General features: G+C 37.0%; 2 protein-coding genes across 2 annotated transcripts in view; one reads left to right on the top strand and one right to left on the bottom strand.

The window, feature by feature from the left end:
• The window catches only part of LOC143037818 (glycoprotein-N-acetylgalactosamine 3-beta-galactosyltransferase 1-like), a 67,016-nt gene extending 50,995 nt beyond the window's left edge, over positions 1 to 16,021 (top strand). Inside the window, exons 9-11 of the mRNA XM_076206376.1 lie at positions 10,267 to 10,377; positions 11,271 to 11,428; positions 13,863 to 16,021. Of these exons, the coding sequence (XP_076062491.1) occupies positions 10,267 to 10,377; positions 11,271 to 11,428; positions 13,863 to 14,033 (440 nt within the window). The 3' untranslated portion in view covers positions 14,034 to 16,021. The remainder of the gene's footprint in view (positions 1 to 10,266; positions 10,378 to 11,270; positions 11,429 to 13,862) is intronic.
• A 740-nt stretch (positions 16,022 to 16,761) lies between these two features.
• On the bottom strand, positions 16,762 to 16,877 carry LOC143038118 (macrophage migration inhibitory factor-like; the record flags this gene model as incomplete). The annotated part of the gene is given in 1 exon segment (XM_076207114.1): positions 16,762 to 16,877. A coding segment is annotated over 1 exon segment (76 nt), but the record flags the coding sequence as incomplete, so codon positions are not given.
• Positions 16,878 to 19,119: the final 2,242 nt, after the last annotated feature.

Here is a 19,119-nt window from a genome sequence, read left to right as displayed (position 1 = left end):
CTCCTACCAATACGAACTCGGAGGCATATAATCTTCTCTTCACCTTGGATGAAATGGATCATGCTTTATCTCTATCCTCCCCAACCTCTCCTGGAGAGGATGACATTCTTTATTCCATGGTTGGTCACTTATCCATATCGTCGAAGAAATTCCTTTTAAATGTGCTGAACAAATTTTGGTCTTGTGGATCTTCTCCTAAATCTTGGAAGACTTCAATCATCATAGGAATCTTAAAGGCAAGAAAAGACCCTCATGACCCACAAAGTTACAGACCTATTGCTCTCACAAGCTGCATTTTTAAGATCTATGAAAGAATGGTTAATACGCGTTTAGTTTGGTTTTTGGAATCTAAAAATCTGCTATCTAACAGACAGTTTGGATTTAGAAGAAATAAGTGCACTCTGGACCCCTTACTTTTTATCACTCGTGAGATTCAGAATGCCTTCACAATTCAGAACTCTAGCATTGGTGTGTTTTTTGACTTGAAAAATGCCTACGAAGCAAGTTGCAGAGTGGGGTATCGGGGGTAATATGTTCAATTGTTTAAAGGACTTCTTATCTGACCGTTATCTAAAAGTCCGAGTGGGCTCTTCTTTCTCTTGTGCATATCTTCAAGAGGAAGGGATTCCCCAAGGAAGTGTTCTGAGTCCTACACTCTTCAGCATAGCCATTAATAGTTTATTAGAACAAGTTCCCACAGGAGTTCATGGATTGGCTTATGGTGATGACTTCGCTATTGTGTGCAGCAAATCGACAACATTATAAACGGGCCAAAAGATTCAAGAGGTTATTAACTTAGCAACAACATGGGCTAATTGCAGGGGCTTCAGATTCTCTGCTGAAAAAAACAAAGCCATAAGGTTTTCCAGACTAAGACGCAAGGAAGAAATATCAACACTATTCTTAGAGGGTGTCATATTACCGTATGAAGATCAAGTAAAATACTTGGGTCTGGTATTGGATAAAAGGTTGACATTCACAAATCACATAAACGAGGTTGTATACACTGTCAAACAGAGACTTAATATGCTAAAAGTAGTGTCTGGTTTCAACTGGGGAGCAGATCGTGAAACTTTAATAAGGCTTTACCAAACATTGCTCCTTAGCAAAATGGATTACGGATGTCAAATTTATGGATCGGCATGTAAAAGTTCACTGAAGAAGCTTGATATAGTCCACAATATGGCTTTACGGATCTGTTCGGGAGCCTATAGAACATCTCCAGTGGATAGCTTGTATGTGGACGCAGGAATTCCTCCCCTGTATATTCGCAGGGAGGAATTAAGCCTTAGATATATATCTCGTGTCTTGACATCCAAACAGAATCCAAACTTCAAATTTGTAAAGCAGCCGGTAGACAGAGCTCCAAGGAAAAGTACTCTGCCGAAACCTTTAGAAGTGAGATGTGAAGTTGGGACAGAGAAGGTAGGACTTGTTCCTAACACAATTGCTGAGATCACGCCTCCCAAATTCCCTCCTTGAAACCGATGCCCCACTGAAATATGTCCTCTTAAAAAGAAGAAAAACAGAACTGCTGTAGGGCTAAAAAATGAATTTTTAGAACATTTATTAGTACATGCTGATGCAATTTTTATTTATACAGATGGATCAAAATCCCAAGACGGTGTTGGTTGTGATGTTGTAACTGATAGCACAGTTTTAAAGAGAAAGTTGCCTGATTTTAGCTCTGTTTTTACTGCTGAACTGCTGGCAGTCAGCAACGCCCTGAAGTTTGTTTTTAATTCTGCTCCGTGTGGTAGGAACGTTGTTATTTTTACGGATTCCATGAGCGTTCTATCCTCTGCAAATAATTTGTTGCCTCATAATTTTTTAGTGCAAGAAATACAGGAATGGCTGATTCTCATAAACAACAGAAAGAAGATAAAAGTAAACTTTTGCTGGGTGCCGTCCCATGTGGGTGTCACTGGAAATGAAAAGGCCGATGCTGCAGCCAAAGCCGCCACTAGGCTCACCCATATAGCAGACCGAAAAGTCCCACATACGGACTTGAAACAAGTGATCCATTGTTATACAATGAAGAAGTGGCAAGAGCAATGGACAAGGCTGGACGGCAGTTATAAATTAAAAGAAATTCATCCCTTAGTGTACCCTTGGAAGTGTCCTCCTTTGGACAGAAGGTCAAGCATTGTCTTGACAAGACTGAGAATTGGCCATTCCTACATTACACATAATTTTTTAATGGCAAGTGGGGCAGAAAGGCTGGCCCCCTAATGTCCCACTTGCCAAGTAGTTTTGACCATAAAACACATTTTAGTTCAGTGTCCTGCATTCTCTAATAAGCGCAGGGCAAAATTCTTAATAGATTTATCTTTTAAAGAAATTTTAGGGGAGGAATCTTGTGTGAAGAACGTTTTAAAGTTTTTAAAAGACATAAATTTATTTTATGAAATTTAAAATTGTGCGTGTGAATGCTTGTGAGTGTGTGTTGTTGAAGTGTGTTCGTGAATGTCTATTGTTTTAATTGTTTTACTTGAATTTTATTTTTATTTTATTTTTTAAACTAAAAGATAAATATGCGCTGAATGGCCTACCGGCTCCGGCGCTTGGCCTTCGAGCCAAAAACTCCATAAATCAATCAAATTGGGATGAAGTAATAAGAGGTGTTCCACAAGGAACAGTTATGGCCCCAATAATGTTTGCTATATATATTAATGATATGGATGAAGATATTGAAAGTTATATAAGCTTCTTTGCAGATGATGCAAAACTATTAAAAAAGTGAACACGGAAGAAGATTGTGAATCACTACAGAGTGATCTAAATAAAGTCTGGGAATGGAGTAGGAAGTGGTAGATGGAGTTCAATACTAAAAAGTGTAGTATAATGGAATTTGGAAAAATAAAAAACAGAATAACAGGATCATATAAATTGGGAGAAGAAAGAATCAAAAAAGTTAAAAATGAGAAGGACCTAGGAGTTATTGTTATGAATAATATGTCACCTGAAAAACAAACAAATAAGATTTTTGGAGAAACTTATAATGTCATAAGAACAATCAAAGTGGCATTTACATACCTGGATGAAGAAATGGTGAAGAAAATACTAATCACTTTGATAAGACCAAGATTGGAATATGCAGCAACGATGTGGTCACCAAGTACAAATATATATATATATATATATATAATATATATATATATATATATAAAACTTGAAAGAACACAAAGAGCATTTACAAAATTGGCACCAACACTCTCAAAACTCTCATATGAAGAGAGACTAGCAAAACTTGAGCTACAGACACTAGAGCAAAGAAGAGAGAGAGGAGATCTGATAGTTATTTACAGAATCATGAAAGGCATAGAAATTATTGATAGTGAGGATCTAATAAAATGGAATAATAGAAATACAAGAGGACACGGAAAGAAAATCAAGAAAGACAGCTATAGAAGAGATGTGAAAAAGAACAGCTTTCCTCACAGAGTAATAGACAGTTGGAACAAGTTAGATGAGAAAGTAGTGTGTGCAAAAACAATACATGAATTTAAAAATAGTTTAGATAAAATGAGATACGAAGACGGGACATCACGAGCATAGCTCCCCTTCCCGTAGAATACAACTAGGTAAATACACACGCACACAACCGACTCACATGCCGCAGTAGTTAGAGTTCCCGGCCGCCACTAATCCGGTCTGGGTTCGGGCCCCATCCAGAGCTCAAATAATTTCGGCATCGCTGCGCTGCGAGTCGTTACTCCAACTCTCGTGGGCGTAGAGTTGGGAGTGTGTGTGCGTGTAAAGTCATAGCATTACCCAGTGATCGGTCATATATGAGCTCTGAACTCTCTTCTGGGAGGGAAATATCTGTCGATCACGAGTCCAACACATGATCCAAGACCATGGTGAATCATACACACACATGTATGTATCTATGTATATATATACACATATTATACAGTATATATATATATATATATATATATATATATGTATATATATATGTATATATATATATATATATATATACAAGCCGCGGGCTTCGCCCTCACCGGCTTCGCCGGGGGCTTGGCTGCGCAAACAGCGGCCTACGGCCGCAGCTTTCCGCGCTCTAATCCCTCGTTTTCCCCTTCGGCCTCGGGGCGGAACCCCAACACGGGATCCCCAGCACGAAGAAGAACGCGAAGAAGAACGCGAAGAAGAACACGAAGTAGAATGCGAAGAAGAACGCGAAGAAGAACGCGAGGAAGAAGAATGTGAATAAGAACGCGAAGAAGAACGGGAAGAAGAAGAACGCGAAGAAGAACGCGAAGAAGAATGCGAAGAAGAACGCGAAGAAGAACGCGAAGAAAAACGTGAAGAAGAACGGGAGGAAGAAGAACGCAAAGAAGAAGAACGCGAAGAAGAACGCGAAGAGGAACGCGAAGAAGAACGCGAAGAAGAATACCACCTGACCCCGACTTACCCAAGCGCTTTTTCAAGAATATTTTTAGGACAAAGTGTCACCGTAATACCACCTGTCCCCGACTTCCACAGCGTTTTTTAGAAGAATATTTTTATTTAGACTTAGATATATTTATTTATTTATCTGTACAACACTGAATGGGTCCCAGTGAACAGATATACATTTTTATCAACCACAATGGCGCAATCGGTTAAGTCACTAACACTTGTCATGTGCTGGCCCTGGTTCGAGTCCTTGGCCGTATCACGTTTCAATTTCTGCATGCTAGCCTCCGCGAGTCTCTCCATGTTGATGGCTTAGAATTAAAATGTATTGTGGTTGATATATATATATATATATATATATATATATATATATATATATATATATATATACATATATATATATAGATGTATATATCTATGTATATATATATAAACATATATATATGTATATATATGTATATATGTATATATATATATATATGTATATATATATATATATATTTATATATGCACTACAACTCTACACTTGACAAGTGGTGGATAGGTCAGCTCTTTATACCAATGCCGTGAACGGCGTAACCCTTTTTTTGGGGGGGTGGGGGGCTGAGGTCAGGCAATCTTATTCGTCTTAATCTGGGAGTCCCGTACTGAAAAGGTTAAGCTGTTAGTCCCTCAAAGGTGAATGAACGCCTTGAGATATTGTGTCAAAACAAAATCTCAAAAGAGGACACTGAACTTTAGTATTTAATTAATCGAGATTATTTTGTTTTTAACTTAATAACGCAGAGAAGGGGCCCTCTAATCTACATACCACCGTCTGGCTTAAAAAAAATCTTGCAAGAGTATATCAAGCAGTAATGATTTAAGGCTATCTCAGTTAACCTTTGCTCAAATATGGTGCTTTCATAGTTATTTATCTCGTTATCGCCAAGCAATCTTATTCAGGAAAAGCAGAACTTTAGTCCTGAGAGGGATAGGAAGCTCATTAGTTCACCCTCCTTCCTGCTAGGTCGAACTTCTAAGGTATTTTCCATGATACATCTCAGTTCTGGGTCTGGTGCCTTAGGCCAACCCTGCTCCGAAGTTCATTGTAAGTTTCACGAGCAAAGTCAAATCCGGCAATGACTTGCCAGGCTTATCCTACCTTAGCCAGAGCTCTTTAGGTGACATCTAAATGCGTTGCCCCATGGGCACAACTTGGACAAGGAGTTGGGTTTTGCACCCAAATTTCAACGACTTGAATACATGATTGGCTCAGTATTCTGCAAATTCTTTAGTTTGTGAGAAGCGTTATGGTAAGATAATGAACACAACGGACAAGAAAGAACAGACATTAGCAATCATGAAGTTGGAATACTTCACCAGTTTCCAACAACCGTACAAGACAGACTTCTATTTAGTTCATTATCATTTTAGGACCTGCACATGTATCAATTCTAGTTTAAAGACATGGCTAGGTGTTATTTTTAGTTTAAAAGGCTGACTACCTTTACTTTGTTTTATTCTATGATATTAGGGTTTTTGTGCCAATGTGGAATGGGTGTAGGGTGGATATATGCCTTGATTCGCCCATTCCCCTTCCAATGAGGAAATAGCCTTTTACTGTATGTATGTCTGTATGTACGTATGTACGTATGTATTATATATATACATATATGTATGAATATGTATGTATGTATATATCTATATATACATGCATGTATGTATGTGTGTGTGTGCACGTGTATTTACCTAGTTGTATTTACCTAGTTGTATTTTACGGGAAGGGGAGCTATGCTCGTGGGGTACCGTCTTCATATCTCATTTTATCTAAACTATTTTTAAATTCATGTATTGTTTTTGCACACACCACTTTCTCATCTAACTTGTTCCAACTGTCTATTACTCTGTGAGGAAAGCTGTTCTTTTTCAAATCTCTTCTATAGCTGTCTTTTTTTATTTTCTTTCCGTGCCCTCTTGTATTTCTGTCATCCCATTTTATCAGATTCTTTCTGTCTGTAATTTCTATGCCTTTCATGATTCTGTAAATAGCTATCAAATCTCCTCTCTCTCTTCTTTGCTCTAGTGTCTGTAGTTCAAGTTTTTCTAGTCTCTCTTCATATGATAGTTTTGAGAGTGTTGGTGCCAATTTTGTAATTGCTCTTTGTATTCTTTCAAGTTTTTTTATACATTTTTTTGTACTTGGTGACCATATCGTTGCTGCATATTCCAATCTTGGTCTTATCAGGGTGATTAGGATTTTCTTCACCATTTCTTCATCCAGGTATGTAAATGCCACTTTGATTGTTCTTATTAGGTTATAAGTTTCTCCAAAAATCTTATTTATATGTTTCTCAGGTGACATATTATTCATAACAATGACTCCCAGGTCCTTCTCATTTTCTACTTTTTTTATTCCTTCTTCTCCCAATTTATATGCTCCTGTTATTCTGTTTTTGCTTTTTCCAAATTCCACTATACTACACTTTTTTGTATTGAACTCCATCTCCCACTTCCTACTCCATTCCTGTACTTTATTTAGATCTCTCTGTAGTGATTCACAATCTTCTTCAGTTTTCACTCTTTTCAGTAGTTTTGCATCATCTGCAAAGAAGCTCATATAGCTTTCTATTCCTGCATCCATATCATTAGTATATATAGCAAACATTATTGGGGCCAGAACTGTTCCCTGCGGAACACCGCTTATTACTTCATCCCATTTTGAGTGCTGGTTTCTTATCACTACTCTCATTTTTCTTTCTTGCAAAAAGTCCTCCATCCAATTTAGTAGTTTGCCCTGTATTCCTCCTTCAGTTTCTAATTTCTTAAGCAACTTCTTATGTGGTACTTTGTCAAAAGCTTTCTTTAGATCTAGAAATGCACAGTCCGCCCATCCATCTCTTTCTTGTATTATATCTATTAGCCTTGAATAGAAACATATTAAATTGGTGACGCATGATCGTCCTTGTCTGAATCCAAATTGCCTTGGATTTAACACTGTTTTTTTCTAAATATTTTACCCATCTACTTTTGATAATTCTTTCACAAATTTTTGCTATTGTACTTGTTAGAGAGACTGGTCTATAGTTGGTAGGTTCTTCTTTATTTCCTCCTTTATATATAGGTACTATATTTGCTTTTTTCCAATCTTCTGGAACTTTTCCTTCTTTCAAGGAACTATTTAGTATGCTATGTATTTTGTCTGCCAGTTCATTCCTGCATTCTTTCAGTATCCAGTTTGCTATTTCATCTGGTCCATGCGATTTTCTGACATCAAGATTACTCAAGTGTGTTAATATTTCATTCTTTGTTACTTCTATTTCTTCCATAGGGGGGACTTTCTCTTTCCATTCGTTCTCTTCAGGTTGTATGTTCTCCCTTGTAAACACTGATTTAAAATGTTTGTTCATAATTTCCGCCATTTCCATTTCCTCAGTGTATTCAACTCCCTCCTGTCTTAATTTCTCCAAGTCTTGTTTGTTTTTCAGTTTATTGTTTACAAATCTGTAGAATAGTTTTGGTTGATCTTTACACTTTTCTATGATATCTTTTTCATATTTTCTCTTTTCCTCTCTGCACATTTGTACATATTCATTTCTATAACAGGTGTATATTTTCCATTTTTCAGGTCATCTGTCTTTTTTCCATCTGGTCCAGGCTTTGTCTCTTTTGTCTTTTAGCTCCCTACAGCTTTTGTTGCACCAGCATTTTACATATTCTTTTTCTTGTTTTTGTCTTGGGACATACTTTTCCACTCCTTTTTTGTAAATCTTTGTCAAAATATTCCATTTCTCTTCTACTGTTGTTTCTTCTTTGTATATTTCTTCCCAGTTTTCCTTTTGAAAGAATTCTCTTATTTTATCAAAGTTTGTTTTTTCATACATTCTTCCTTTTCTATATTGTTCATTTCTTTTCATATATTTTTCTTCATTAAGTTCCAGTTCAATCAATATGTGGTCACTTTTACTTATTGGTGTTTTATATTCAATTTTGTCCACTATTCTAGGTTCGGATGTAATTACTAGGTCTAGTCTCGATGGCTCTTCTTCATTTCTATACCTAGTGTTCTCCTGTATCCATTGTGTCATTGTATGGTCAGTAACCATCTCAAGTAGAGCGTTTCCCCATGAGCCGTCTCCACCCTTTACTGTCATTTCTTCCCAGCAGATTTCTTTGCAATTGAAGTCGCCCATCATAACTATTTTTCCTCCATCTTCCATTATCTTGTTTAATGTTATCTTTGTGTCCTCTAACATACTTTTATGTTCACTCTCTTCCCATGAGGCTGTTTTCGGGGGCACATAATTTATCACAAACTTTCTGTTCTTCTTATCTCTGTCTTCTACTTCCATCATTATCATCTCTACTGTATTCTTTCCATATGTGACACACTTCACGTTTATATCCTTCTTAGTCGGGAACATAACTCCACCCCCTTCCTTTTTCACTCTGTTTCTAATCCAATAATTATATGCATCATGTCCTACACTGTTGGGTGGTAGTGGACCTTTTAATTTTGTTTCTACAATTCCCATTATGTCTGGTTCTTTTTCTTTCAAATAATCATTCAGCTCATTCAATCCTGTTATTAATCCATCTATATTTGTGTAAGACACTCTTAGTTTTCTGCCACTTCCATTGTGTTCTCTGTTTCCCTTTTGTTTTTCTCTTGTATGTCGACTTTCTTTAGTTTCATATTCACTACTCTCCAATAGAATCTCTCTTTTTCTGACTCCGTTCTTATCTCGTTTTTTTCCTTTGCTTCAAGTCCTTTCTGTTTTTCTTCCTCTCTTTCCTCTTTATTCATTTCCCCCTTTTATATTGTTCACTTGTTGCTAGTTTCCCTGTTTTGGATAAGATATTCTCAGTCGTAGTTTGTGACCTGAATTTAATCTTAATTGGTCTGGTCTTGTCTGTACTATATTTCCCTAGCCTGAATTTCTCTTCGATTTGTTTCATTATTTCTGGTTCATCTTCCTGAACTAATTCTAGTAAATTTCTTACTTTTTCATTTTCCTCTTTGATTCTTGTGGTTCTATCTGGGTTATGTTTCTCTTCCATTCCTAATATAATTGTACATTTCTTTCTGTCTGCTAAGTCTCTTACTATATTCTCCTTCTGTCTCATCACTTTAATAACTGAGTTTTCAGTTTGTTCATTCATTTGCTCTCTAATTATGTCAGTGAATGCAACTCTGCTATTTTCTTGATTTTTTTTCCAACCCTCCTTGTTCTCCTTGTTATTCTCCTTTAAGACTTTATTCTCATCTTTTACTTCTTTTAACTGTTTTTTTAATTCTTCAATTTCCTTAGTTAAGTTTTTGTTCGCCTTCTCTAGTTCTTCCAATTTTTCAACTCTCCGTATAATATTAACATGACCGAACCTACGCTCCAAGTCCTCGATCATCTTATCGACCTTCTCTTCTAGTCTTGTCAGTCGGGGGGGGTTTGTGTCCCCCCCCACCCTCTTTAAATCCCTGGAAAATATTCTCATCACTTTCTACTGTATTGCTCTTATCTATACTTCTAATCTTTACATTTCTATTAGACATTTCATCGTCGTCGGGGGGCCTTTTGTTTACCTTTCGCCTGTCTGCCTGGGCCAAGTCTACTCCTTCCTCATTTCCTTTCATTTCCCTCAGTAATCCCTCCCCTTTTCCTCTTTCCCTACTTTCCTACTACCCCACGAGCAATTTCCCCCCACCCTGTAAATACAATAGGCACTTCTCTTTGCGTTGGGATCCACAAAACTTCAATTTTCTTCAGAACGTCTTCTAAGCCGTCCATTCGTTGAAGTGTGTGTATGTATGTATGCATGTATGTGTATATGTATGTATGTATATATGTACATATGTATGTATACCTTTTTTAATGATTGCAGGTGCTGGTTACGTACTGAGCCGAAAAGCCCTGGTGGATTTTGTTGAGAAAGCATATCCGTACCCTTTGGAATGCAAACAGCGAACTGGAGGACCTGAAGACGCCGTGCTTGGTAAGTTGTTTTGAAAATAAGGAAGCAGACAATGAGACGAATCACTAGATCTAACTTGAGAGGTTTGCGTATGTCACAGGACTAATGTTTGGGTGATATATTTAATGCATTCCTTCTAATGGCTGAAACAGTGACAACATGTTTGTATGAAAACAAATTGCTCATTCCATAAAGGCTTTGCTTCTTAAAGTAGCATCATGTTTATCATTTTGAATCATGTGAATGTAACCGCTTTAGAATTTGCTGGTAAATAAGAAGGGTTACATCTAGATTTGGTTTCCTAAAGTGAGGTCTCTGGTTTGTAGTTCCAACTAATTTTTTCTTTTTCAGTTTTTCAAAGGTAACATTTTGTAGAGCAGGCTCTCTACCTGCATTCAGTGACCAGTTACTGAAATTTTACCCTTGCTAATCCAACAAAGGCAATATTTTGTAAGTTGTGTTTTCTGACTGCACCTGGTAGCTATAGCCCAATTCTTGCAAAGTTACCCTTATGAATCCCCCAAATGGAATATTTTGCATGGTGGTCACCCTGGCAGCATCTGCCAGCCAGAGGCCATTTCTTACAAAATGCCCTTATAGACAACATTTGATATAAGAAGATACAAATAGTTGAGGAGAATGGTATAGGACAAATGCAGGAAGTCACAGAAACTCTTCTATTTTCTTATGTTTCGACAATCTTCAGAGAATATAGCACAGGAAAGTTATCAGACAGCATATACTGTATATATGCTGCAGGGTATACAAAATACGGGTACATACTATCTGATAAATTTCCAGTACTATATTGTCTGAAGAAGATTGTCAAAATGTAAGAGAATAAAATTGTTTTTTATTATATTCTGGATTTTGTTTACACTCAAATATACTGTAGAACACATTCTTTCTGGCAGGTAAATGTCTGAAGAATATTGGCGTTCATCCGGCAGATTCCCGGGACGAGGAGGGACGAAGTCGATTCTTCCCATTTCCTCCACAAGCACATTTGTTTTCCCCAAAAAGAAAACAAGGAGCGTGGTTCAACAAAGCATCATACTTCCTTATTCCACAGGTTTGTAAAGAAATGCACGGACATCTACTTACACACAAATGCATCGCATATTGAAGTCAGGGATGAAGTTAGCCAGGTGTTGAAACATCCAATCATTGAGGGACTTTTATGTAATCATTACCTAGAGATAATATTGATATCAGAATATTTAATAGTGAGGGACTTTTATGAAATCATTATCTAGAGACAATAGTGATGTCAGAATATTTAATATTGACAACTATGACCTCTCCTGGACGTTCAGTATCAGAGCTTCTTAAAGTCCCTCTCCAGTCTTAAGTACTAACCTAACTTGTTCATTAAAGAAAGCAATTGGATTATTGTCAATAAATATAAATTGTGCAAAAATCTCGTGAGATATTGTTGTTTGCGAGCCACTCCACCTTTAATGAAACTTTGACTATGGAGTACTGGAACAGGTACTCACGTGAAGGACCTTAGATGCATCGATGACCATGGAGAGAACAGTTTTCCCAGTTGAATGTCGTCTAAATCCATATTCAATGATTTAAGAATTATGGATTTAGAATTATAGTAAACATATAATCTTAAGAATGTCTGGATAACTTTTATTGTCAGCTCATCATACCAACAATATCTCTTTGTCTTTTACGACATGCTATGTATTTCAGTATATACATGTCGGTGCTGTGCTACCTGAGGTGGTGGTGAGAGAGGCAGTGAGATTAAGTCGTATTTAGGGAGACAAAACAGGGACAGTCTCGACTGACCTACCCCAACCTTCGCAGGCTATATATATATATATATATATATATATATATATATATATATACACACACACACATATATATATGATGCATTCAAATAAAGCTCGCTGGCTGAGTGGGTTATGATGTTATTTGCAGCAAAAGTTGAGATGATGGTGGTTCGAACCCTGTTACTGGTGAAGTTGAAGCAAGGGCATGGTTCATTAAATTCCATGTTACAAAGTCCTCTGTATGGGGCAATATCCTAGCCTTTCAATAGAGGGAATGTTATGACGCTAAAACCTTATCACATATATATATCCACACACATATACATATACAGGAGAATTCAGACTTGTGATTCTAAGTATGCAGAAAACCACAAAGGAAAATTATAAACTGTGAACTAAGTGCTTTCGTTTATTTAGACATCTTCAGGACACATTAAAATAAAAAATAAATATATATAATATATATATATATATATATATACATACACATACATACAAAGGCAGGGAGGTGAGAAGCAACTGGGAAAGGTTTGTGGGGAAATCTCCCCATGGCCTACAGATTCTTTTCCTGGAATGTGGACGTTTGTGCCATTGCTCTCTTGATAATAAACTTGTCTAGTTTGTACAATCCTTGGCTATTTAGGGTGTTGACAAATCAATCTTTGATCAGACTGGATTCTACTATATTTCTATTCAAATACGACTTATTTTCAACAATTTCTTTAGCACCCTCCCAATTAATGCAATAACTGAAATCCCTTTGATGAACAGATAGTGCATTCGACATTTTACCACTCCTGACACTATACTTCTAATCTTTTAATTCTTTTCCAGTCTGACCAATGTAGCATTTGTCAACATTCTTTACATGGAATAGAGTACACGCATCCTTCCTCATTTTCAGGGGTTCTAAATTAAGACTTCTAACTGTACTGGAGTTCTTAAAAGCTATTTTAATGTTGAAAGTCTTAAGAACATGATATAGTTTGATAAAGGTTTTGTGGAAAGGAAGAATAAGAATTATTTCTGAAATAAATTTTACTGGCTTCTTCATAGTAAGATTTTCTAGCCATTTTGTGAGAACTATCTATGAGGTATTTAGGATATTTCAATTTCAAAGCTATGTCACTCTTAAGAATTCATCATCCAAAAAACTCTGGACAAAAAATTCTACACACTCTAAAGGATTCCAGTTATTGCATTGGTTGGAAAGAAATTGTTGAAAATAAGTCATACTTGAATAGAAATATAATAGAATCCAGTCTGATCAAGGATACATTTGTCAACAACCTTTATATATGCCAAGGATTGCACAAGCTAGACAATCTTTTTTTTTTTTTTAAATGTGATGGTACAAACATCTGCAGCCTGGGAACAGAATTTGTAGGCCCTGGGGTGATTTCCCCACAAACTTTCCCTAGTTCCTTTGTATATATATACATATATATATATGCTCATGTTTCTTTTGTTAATGTGCCCTGAGGGTGTCTGAATGGATGAAAGCTCTAGATCCACATTTTATAGTTTTCATTTGTGGTTTTCCGCACACATACACAAACACACACGTTATCCAAGGTCATGGTGTTTCACACACTCACTCACATATATATATATGTAGAAACAATACTTGCTGAAAGAAAGACTGCTTCTTGCTCCCCACCCTGTGTGTATTCTTTTATAAAAAAGAAAAATCTAAGAGTTTGCACTTCTCCCTAGGGACAGACTTGCTGCTCTCCAACGTCCATCTCCTTTCACTACATTACACCACAGATGATGTACCTGCTAGACTTCCTGATATACAATTTCTACGTCTATGGACGCCAGTACACCAAATTGCCTCCAAGTCTACACAATCAGTCATTCGTTTACAGGAATTTTACTGTGTGAGAAACCTTCCATATTTTCATTCATCCTGAAATGCAGTCTAAAGGAGACCTCCCCCCATACCTTAAATAATAACAAAAGTAATACGACTATCAATAATGTACATACAGTACACAATGCATATACACAATAATTGGAGTGAGGGGGAGGATCCCGTGAATGTAGCTCATTTCCTGTACACTACTGTTAGGTAAAAAAATCATGTAAATACAGACACATAGAGATGAAGATGCCAAAAATATACAAGCTATGCAAATCATGTTTTTTGGCATCCACCTCTAATTGATCTCATCACCTGTAACCTTTTGCAACACTGGGAAAAAAAAAATAGCACCAAATAGTTGTGTCATATTGGTGTTAGATAGGAGGGTAGCGGAAAGAAGAGATAACAGAAATTAAAAGTGATCAATATTCCTTTCTGAATGGAGACTAATCTTCAGTGATAAAATAATATTCCTTAGTACCCATATGGTGCACCCATTCTCAAAAATTGTCAGACCATAAGGAAATTACAAATGAACTTAGTGTTTCTGTCACTGTCATATTGCATTAAAGAGGAGTACTAGATGTGGTAAAGGTGAAATTTAAGGCAGGTAACAGGAATAAAATGTGATCAGGTTTCCTTTTGGAGTGGAGATTACTCTCCAATCACAAGAGAATGCTAAATGACTCTGGTCCTTAGGGATGTCACTGAAGTCCATGAAATATTGACTGTGCAAAATACATGCAGCCAATACCCCATATGGGGAAAAACTATTACAATGCTTGTACAACACTGTATTGTAACTTATATTCAAGTTGTCCTCATTCAGGTTTTTCTCATTCTACTGTACTTTTACTCTATATTCCTCTATTGCAAAAATTGATACATTATATCAACAAAAGTGTTTTATTTCTTTGGTCGTAGTTTCAGGGGTATTCTAAGGCTGTATGCCGTAGGTATTTCAATATATATCTTCACTGCACAGCTATTGTACGTATCTGTAACATACTTTGTCAGGTTCTGGTTGAGTACGACATGTTGTATTTTAATCTTTTTTCCTGTGGGGAGTCTTTTAGACTAGAACTTTAATATTCAGTAGCTGACGACAAAGAATAGAGAGGCGTTGTGGGCCAGAACTTTCAAATAAAAAAGTAATTTGTTCATTGTACAGAACAAGTTTTTTTTTTTAAGGTCACAGTAATAATTTTTTATTAGTATGATAGTATTTATGTGTAATTACATGGGGGATGGGGGGGGGGGAGACCAGACCCCACAAGCAACATCACAGTACGTTACCCCTCTCCCACGTCTCAAGTTTCTACACTATTGAAGGTTTGCCAATAGTGACTGCAGGAAAAATGTATGTTTTCAAGGTTCTAATGACTAACAACACAAATAAACAAATAGGTAAAGTCACACCAATGTTAAATTTTTCTAACATGTTTAGATTCTAGAAACACAATTTTGTATAGTAACAGATTTTCAGATTCATAAATTGTATTTATTTGATAAATTGTACACAAATTGATGACAAAGTAGGGCAAATATACTGGCATACTGGGTTGTCATTCATATTTTTCCAGATATTCTCCTCGTTTTATGCCTATTTATCTAAATATACTACCTAAATTACAGCATAATAACTAAGGGTTGGTCTGTATGAACTAAAATATTAATAAACCCAGCATTAAAGAATTCATTGCAGATTAGACGAGATATTTTTTATCCCCTTTTTTTAATCAAGTACATACCATTATAAATTGAATCCTAAAAATGATATGTCATGAAGTTCCTCATATATTAAAATGAGAAAGAAGGTAGTTGCAAGAAGCTAAATAGATTGGGCACTTTAATAAAATGTGTTAGTGCAAGGGGAATACAACAGGGGTAGATAGGGAGGATTGTCATTAGACAAAAAAGACATGGGCAAGATGAGAATGTCCCTTTCTCAACTGCATCATTATTATCCCAAAGCAATGGTAGCACTGGTAGAAATATAGTCATAGGTTCTGAAGCACTGATCTTTCAATATACTCCAACTTCCTTATTAATTAATTCTGTGTTTAATATTTATATGACAAACAAGTAGCCACCTACATCTTGGTACATTTCAAACCAACTTTACCATGGAAAAATAAAACAGGACATCTTTGAGTGTAAACAAAGCTATTTCTTGTAATGTAGATTTTATTTGGAATTTTCACATATATTCACAGACATGTCAATACATATAAGTATAATAATGAGATCAATGAAAATCATCCAATTATGGATCAAATAAGCATATCCAATTGTCCAAAATATATCCAAATATCCAAAGCAATCCTATCTTACTCATTTGAAAATAGCAAATGACAAATATCTGAGGAAATGCCAAAGAGGATGAAACTCTTATTTGCAATCAAAATATTGTTTATATCTTTGGCAATGTAAACACTAATTGTGGATGAATTCTTTAATGAATGAAATGTTATTCAATAAAGGTTTCACAAAAAGATTCATCATTATTTGGTGTTTCTTTTGCCCATAACTCTAACTTCCTCTTCATTCATCATGAAACCAATGAACTACATTTAACCCATGTAATACGGTGAAAAACAGTCAGCTAGTACATTCAAAACAGCTGCCATATGAGAACTGCAAAATATCTTAATTTCCTATCTTCAAGCTGCTTTTCTTATATCAGTTATGGTTGAATCTTACCTATGTAAGACAAGGCAATGATGAAACGTGAACCAGGATTGCATATTGATAAGTTGATTTTATAGGTGACTGGTTTATGCCAAACTTATCCTTTGTGGAAGGTCGAACCACCAAAGCCAACATCTCCTCTTTCCTTGTCTACAAAATTGATGTACATTCTGAAAAAGTAACATGCATATAACTGTTAACTCTTCTGCACACAAGTGTTCTGATGTTTTGCTCAGTTTTTGGGTTTGGAAAGCTGTGCATGTACACATTAAACATTGCTGGAAAAAGACCACTGCATACTCTAGAACAAAGTTCCTTAGTCTTCACGATGTGTTATATTTGTGTAAACTATGCAAAGTAAGTGTGATAAGGAAATCTGTCGGAGGTAAAAAAATAGAAAGGGGTAGGGAAAAGAAAAACACATATACATGAAGTAATGCATACTCCTGATAATACATCATTAACCAGACATTTCAAAATAAGTTACAACTACCTCCTTGGTCTCTGGACTAGGCTCAAGATCTCTCTTTATCAACTTCAATTATATTTCTTACACTTTTCACACATGGAGAGCTGACTACTAGCAACTGCTCTCCTTTTCCTACTACTTTGAGGCAGTGACACAGAAACATTCCCATATTGAAGCAACACAGACAACAGACCAATGTTTCTTCCTGGAGAGATCTGATCCCAAAAGTCATAAGCGTAAAATATCCAAAAAATTAGACATCTAAGATACCAGCAACTAGGAAAATGGCACCAAATAAGCCAGTATAGCAACAAGCTTTATATATGGCAATGTTATTCCTTCTTATTTCCTCTAAACTGATAGAAAGCCTGGCACTTAATAGAAGAAAATCAGATACCAATATCAGTATATAAGCACAACTTTAGAAAACACTACTCACTGGCATATTACTCACAAATAAGCCTAAAATACCATAAAGAAATTCAAAGCACAATATCATCATAAAGAACACAAGTGACAATGGGCAAAGGTAATGCATTTGATATAAACCCAAGCCATATAGCCCAGAATATCAGAAAAAATATACATACATATACCAAGGCTTTTTCCCCCTTCCAAGGGAGGTAGCCACAAAAGGAAAGGCATAAAAACACTCCCACCCATTTCATCCCTAAATACACTCCACACCCCTCCCACCCTTCCTCTCAACTGAGCACCTCCAGGATGACGGGTCATCCCAGAACCCAGCCCACCGCCCAGGGTCAGAAGCAGTGTCGCAAGACACAGTACATCCACAGCAAGGCCGCTTCATTTAATCGGCGACCCCCCCTCTCCGTCCCCCTTTGCATATAAGGAGAGGACGGGGAGAAATCCCTTCGGGCTGCGTCAAAATTTACTCACACATACTACCCCACCCCCCACCCCCCCGCCTATTCCTCCTCATGTCGTCACAACATCATCCATATACAACCATTCTCCACTCACCTCTGTCTTCCGTCCTCTCCCTTCCTTCCTCAACAGACATTCCCCTCTTCCCCAAAGCCCCCTTCACCCCATCCATCCACCTCAACCAAGGACGTCCCCTCATGTTCACTCCCTCCACATCTGCCTTCCATACCTCTTTTACTAGTCTTTCGTCACTCATTCTTTCCATGTGTCCAAACCATCCTAATATTCTTTCATCAACCCTCTCTCCCAAATCCTTTTTCACCCCTGTTCTCCTCCTCACCTCCTCATTTCTCACTCTATCTAGCCTAGTAACCCCCACCATACTTCTCAGACACCTCATCTCAAACACATTCAAACTCCTTCTCTCTTCTTCTCTTATGTTCCATGTTTCTGCCCCATACAGTGCTGTTGGCACAATCACTCCTTCATACAGTCTCCTCTTCGCATCCATTCCCAAATGTCTATTTCTCATTACACTCTTTAAACCACCAAGGCATTTACTCGCTTCTCTCAATCTACATTCTACCTCCACCTTCACTCCACCTTTTCCTGCTACACTTGCACCCAAGTTTCTAAAACTATCCACTTCCTCCAGTCGCTCTCCCTTAATGTTCACTTCCAGTCTACTGCCACTTTCACCCCTTGTACATCTCATCACCTTACTTTTACCCACATTTATCTTTAGCTTTCTTCTATCACATACTCTCCCAAACTCTGCCACCAGCTTCCTCAATCCCTCCTCTGACCCTGCCACAAGCGCAGTGTCGTCCGCAAACAACAGCTGGCTCACATCCCACTTTTCTCCATTTTCTTTAACCATCTCCAATCCCTGACTCACTACCCTAGCATTCACCTCTCGCACCACCCCATCCATGTATAAGTTGAACAGCCAGGGCGACATAACGCATCCTTGACGAAGTCCCACCTTTACTTCAAACCACTCACTCTCCATTTCCAATCCTAACACATGCTCTACTACTCACATAAAAACTCTTGAC

The sequence above is a fragment of the Oratosquilla oratoria genome, chromosome 23, assembly GCF_046742065.1.
Source record: "Oratosquilla oratoria isolate Oo_2021 chromosome 23, ASM4674206v1, whole genome shotgun sequence".
Classification (NCBI taxonomy): Eukaryota; Metazoa; Arthropoda; class Malacostraca; order Stomatopoda; family Squillidae; genus Oratosquilla; species Oratosquilla oratoria.
This window is presented reverse-complemented; position numbering and strand designations above follow the sequence as displayed.